This window comes from Athene noctua, chromosome 36 (genome assembly GCF_965140245.1).
Source record: "Athene noctua chromosome 36, bAthNoc1.hap1.1, whole genome shotgun sequence".
Classification (NCBI taxonomy): domain Eukaryota; kingdom Metazoa; phylum Chordata; class Aves; order Strigiformes; family Strigidae; genus Athene; species Athene noctua.
In genome coordinates this window covers 718,850-723,736 of record NC_134072.1, presented here as the reverse complement: position 1 = coordinate 723,736, position 4,887 = coordinate 718,850, and the positions used below count along the sequence as shown (strand labels likewise).

Genomic DNA, 4,887 nt, shown 5'->3' with positions numbered 1-4,887 from the left:
GGAGGCTCTAAACGTCTCAAGTGTTAACCCCTGCGAAGGGGAATCCAACCCCAAACTTCATCTGTTTGTTGCAGAGCGGAGCTGGAGCCAAGGGCTGACATCCCCCAACCCAGTGCTGCCCAGACGCTCACGGCCACGGGGTTTCTTGACACAACCTGACTTTTGACAATTTATCTATTTATTCACAATAATATAATATTTCTCTGGGGTATTTAGGGATCCCCTCACGCGCCTCCGAGCTGGAGGAGCATCCCGGCGGAGCGGGGCAGAGGCTGCGCGGGCAGCGGGGACCCGGCCGCCGTTCAGCTGCTCCCGGGGCAGAGGCGGCGGCGCAGCACGTTCCCCGTCAGGAGCTCCCGGGGGTGCAGCAGCGCGTCGCCGGCAGATCCCCCGCGGTGCCCAGCGCTGGCGGACGCTGTGCCCGAGGGGTGGGCTCGGGGGCGCGAGCAGCGGGCGCTTGCGGATCTTCGTCTGGGGGCACTCGTAGGCGCTGCCCCGGCCCGAGGCTGGACGCGGCCCCGTCAGGAAGGAGTTCTTGGGCCGGGCTTGCTTGGCAGGCGCAGCGGAGCTCCCCGCCTTCTCCAGAGTCTTGTCTGCACGCAGAGTGGCACCGGGCTCTGCTCTGCCCTCGCAGTCTTCCTCCCGCTCTCTCCGCTCCTCGGCGTCGCTGGCGCTTCCCCGCTGGCTGCCGCTGTCGCCGTCAGCGCTGCTCTGCCTGCGCAGCCGGCGGAGCCCCAAGAGCAGGAGCAGGGCTTCGGCGGGGGCCCAGAGCCACCAGTGCCAGCCAGCAGCGAGGAGCACGCCTTCCGCAGTGAAGCCGCACCGCTCCTGCCTCCTCTGCGCCATCTTTGTCAGCAGGCTGGTCACCTCCTGCCTCAGCTGCTCCTGACGCTGCCGCAGGAGCTCTTGCATGTCCGCATCCTCCCGGTCACCCTCCCTCAGAGAGTATCGCGCGACGCTCAGCAGGGTCAGGATGCAGATGATGCCCACAGCCATGGTCTGCAGGAGGAGGAGGAGGGAGAGAAGGGGCTCAGTGGGGCTGGCTGGGAGGGAGATGGCAGCTGGGGCAGCAGGGGAGAACGTGCCGGGGCTGGGGCCGGCTGGGAGAGGGGCCGAGGGAGCTGGGAGGCACTAAGGGGGAGGGCGGTGAGCGCTGCAGGGACGGGGACATCTCCCCGCAGCCCCCGGGCACTGGCCGTGGCTGGTAGCCCCCGCAGCCCTGTGCCCAGCCCCGAGGGCGGCACCTGCCCTGCCCCAGGCACTCCCCGCAGCGGCTGCGCCCTCGCCCCGGCTGGAGAAACCCCCCTCGGGGGCCAGAGCTTCTGCCCCGGCCTTCGGCCGGCCCAGCCTTCCCCCCGCCGCCCTCACTCACCGCTGGCCTGAGCCGGACTGCAGCGGGTGCTGCCGCCTGGCACCCCGGTGACACCCTCGGGGACTTCTCCTCTGTGACGTCACAGGCGCCAGAGCCCCACGGGGACACCCGCCGCTTGGGCCACGGCCATTGCCCCTGGCTCTGCAGCCCCTGCAGCGGGCACAGCACAACCCCCCTGGCAGGACAGAGCTCCCGGGTCACTCAACCTCCCCAGGCAGCAGCTCACCTTGAAAATCTCTTGTTCCAAGTTCTCCTTCCCAGACAACGTCTCCAGGAAGTTGCAGTAGAACTTCATTTGTACTGTCTTGCCTTCAGTGAGGAGCACCCCGGTGTCCCTCAGGACATCTCCCCCTTCCCCAGGCAGTAAGACAGGAGGGACATGGTGCCCTGGATGCAGCCCTCCGCTTGCTGCCGGGACACCGAGGCGGCTGCGGCCACCTTGGAGTATTGAGGGGCTCCAGCTCCTTGTTGCCTGAAAAAAAACACGAGAGGGACGGAGACGTTCAGCCAGTGGCCCTTCCACGGGCGCTTCCCTAGGCGAAACAATCGTTGCCTCGCCCAGAAAGACAAAACCCCCAAATTTTTGGCTCTGCTCCGTAGAGGGGGAGTCGCTTCCGAGGAGTTCTCAGCCCCAGGGAAGGGACGCGATGACCGCGGAGCCAACTGGGGCTTAATCCGCCCTCTTACCGGGCAGGTAGGCCTTGCTGTCCGTCAGGCTGCGGAACATGACGGGGTTTCTGGCCAGGCGAAAGACGGGCCTCTGGATAGTCACGGCCTCCTCTGCAACCTGGATCTGCCTGGAGACAGCGTCAAAGCAGCCGAGGAGGGCGGGAATTCGGACACCCTGGAACAGAAGAGAAGGAAGGACCGAAGGGTGAGGACGGGAGAGGGAAGAGCTGGAGCTGGCCCTGAGCAGGGATGGTGCTTTGGGATGGATCCTGCCCGCTCCCGCCTGGGGAGGAGACGCTGAGTCCTCCCCCTCTGAAGAAGTTCTTAGCCTGCTTCTTGTATAGTCCCGACCCAAGGCTGGCTTAAAACCCAGCCAAGCTAATCCTATGGAGGCAGTTTTAACAAAGGAGGGGGAATTGACTAAACACAGGGGGTTTGCTACATTAAGACAACTCAGGACATAGAAACTGCTCACTCTACCTAAGCTTTTCATTAGAACATCTTGAAGTCTTTCCCAGATTTGGGTGAGATTACATTGTGTGGAAGAAAGATGAAGATGACCACCCTGACACTGAAGCAAGGATTGGAACCAGAAGAGAAGAATTTCTGAGACAGGGGATGGCAGTGAACTTCAATCACAGAATCACAGGGTCATCTCATTTGGAAAAGCCCTTGAAGCTCCTCCAGCCCTGTAAATGGGAGGCGTTCAGAAGATCTCGCGATTTATGGGAAAAACAGAGGCACATGAAAAGATCTCGTGATGCACGGAAAGAACAGGGAACTAAAGATCTCGCGATGTACAGAAAGGGGTATATAAAGCAATTGCGCAGTTAATAAACCGAACAGATAGCATCCACCATATTGGCGTTTGTGCTCTCTTTTCCCGTGGAGGTTAACCTCCTGCAAGGGTTAGCTGTGATCTGAGCACCACACCCCTGTGGCTAAGCAGATGGAAAAAAACAGCTAATGCCTTACCACTACGCAGCCCAACCATGAACCTCACCCTGACCGTTCCCAACGCCACCAGATCCCTCAGCGCTGGGTCAACCCGACTCTTCAACCCCTCCAGGGATCCCGGGGACTCCCCCCCTGCCCTGGGCAGCCCATTCCAACGCCCAACAGCCCCTTCTGCAAAGAAATCCTTCCTCAGAGCCAGCCTGACCCTGCCCTGGGCAGCTTGAGGCCATTCCCTCTGGGCCTGGCGCTGGGTCCTTGGCTCAAGAAGCTTAAACCCAGCACTCTGCTCCCTCCTGGCAGGGAGTTGCAGAGGGCCAGGAGGTCTCCCCTCAGCCTCCTCTTCTCCAGACTGAACCCCCCCAGTTCCCCCAGCCGCTCTCCAGCAGAACTGTGCTCCAGACCCTGCACCAGCTCCGCTGCCCTTCTCTGGACACCCTCGAGTCATTCAAGGGCCTTTTTGGGGTGAGGGGCCCAAAACTGAACCCAGCAATCGAGGGGCGGCCTCACCAGGGCTCAGAGCCCTTCCCCGTCCCCGCTCCCTGCTGCACAGTTCATTTGCAGCCGCTCACCCAAACGCCCTCGCTCCACCACGGTCCCTGCACCCCCGCTCTGGACGCAGCGCCGGGCGGTACAAATCCTCTCGCCGTGCAAAGTCTGCATTGCTTAAGGCAGCGCTTCGTGGCGGTGAACCGCCACCTGGCGGTCCTGCGGGAAGAGCAACGCTGTGACACGCCCGACAAGTAGCGCCTGGAAAAAAACACCCCCCCGGCCCCCCTGAAAACCCCTCAACAAACCCCAACGCACCCCCCACCGCCTCACACCCCTCCCCAGGGCCCTGCCCCCATACCCCCCCCGCCCGCCCGAAGAATAACGACACGAACAGACCTTATTTCCTGCGGGGCCGGGCCAGCCAGCGCTCCACGCGCCTTCTCCTGCGCTCTCCAAAGGGTGTTTCCGCGCCGCACGGGCCGCGCCCGCAGGGCCCAGCACCGGCCCCTCCCGGCGCACGCAGCCTGCGCGGGTCAAGGAGGAAGAGCAAGGGTTGATTTCGGAGCGGGAGCGCGGCCGCACGGCCCTGCCCGGGGCTGGCGCCGGCCCCGGCTTCTCCTCAGAGCCGCGGCTTCCGGCGGGGTCCTGCCCTGCCCGGGGCGTCCCTCTGACCGCCGGCTGCCGCCCGCCCGCCCGCCCGCGGCACCGCCGCAGCGCGCCGGCGCGGGTCAGGCGCTGGGACGGGCACCTGTCGCGGGGTCCTTGCCGGAGCTCCCCCGGCCCCGCCCCGCCCCGGGACGCTCTTGCCGCCGGCGGCGGCGCGTGCAGGTACCGCGCGGCGCGGGAAGGGCCCGGCCGGGGCCGCCGGCGCCTGGGCCCGGGGAGGGGGGCGGGGGGGCTTCGGGCCCGGCCGCTCGTCCCGGCGGGGCGGGGGAGCCGGCAGCGGGGCTGAGCGGGCGGGCGGGTGCCGGGGGAAGAACCGGCGGGGGCTCCCGGGGGAGCCGGTGCCTCCTGCGCGGGCCCTGAGCTCGGGGCGTGCGGCCTCGGCCGCGGCGGGGGAGGCAACGCCGCCAGACCTGTCTCGGGCTCGGCTGGGCTGTTGAAGGCGGAGCAGCGAGGGGGATCTCCGTCCTGCGGGGCTGTCTGTCCGTTTGGGGTTTGCAGCCGCCCTCTCCCGGCGGTTTCCTTCGGCGGGTTCGCGTGCTCCTTAACGCGCCGTGAGCGGCCGCGGCTTTGCACGGCCCTGCCACAGTTTCTGGCAGCGCTGCCGGTCTCCTGCAGTGTTCTTGGGCGGGCACACGGCTGGCGGTGCGGGTGCTGCTGGTTTTGTTGCTGGTTGGGCGTGTGGGGGCTGTTTTTTTCAGGGGAGGGTGATAAGGAGCAGGCTTGAGCTGAGACTG

At 65.5% G+C, this 4,887-nt stretch overlaps 1 protein-coding gene across 4 annotated transcripts; it reads right to left on the bottom strand.

The window, feature by feature from the left end:
• On the bottom strand, window positions 1–4,137 carry LOC141972859 (uncharacterized). Of its 4 annotated transcripts, XM_074930897.1 has the most exons (6): window positions 3,884–4,137; window positions 3,568–3,703; window positions 2,522–2,730; window positions 2,060–2,216; window positions 1,599–1,844; window positions 1–999 (listed from the first exon to the last, which is right to left on the bottom strand). In XM_074930897.1, the coding sequence occupies exons 5-6, from the start codon at window positions 1,665–1,667 to the stop codon at window positions 175–177; spliced, it is 894 nt and encodes a 297-aa protein (XP_074786998.1). In that variant the 5' UTR covers window positions 1,668–1,844; window positions 2,060–2,216; window positions 2,522–2,730; window positions 3,568–3,703; window positions 3,884–4,137; the 3' UTR covers window positions 1–174. The 4 variants fall into 4 exon arrangements, with proteins under 4 accessions (XP_074786998.1, XP_074786999.1, XP_074787000.1 ...); XM_074930898.1 differs by lacking the exon at window positions 2,522–2,730; XM_074930899.1 differs by lacking the exons at window positions 2,522–2,730; window positions 3,568–3,703.
• Between the last annotated feature and the right edge of the window lie 750 nt (window positions 4,138–4,887).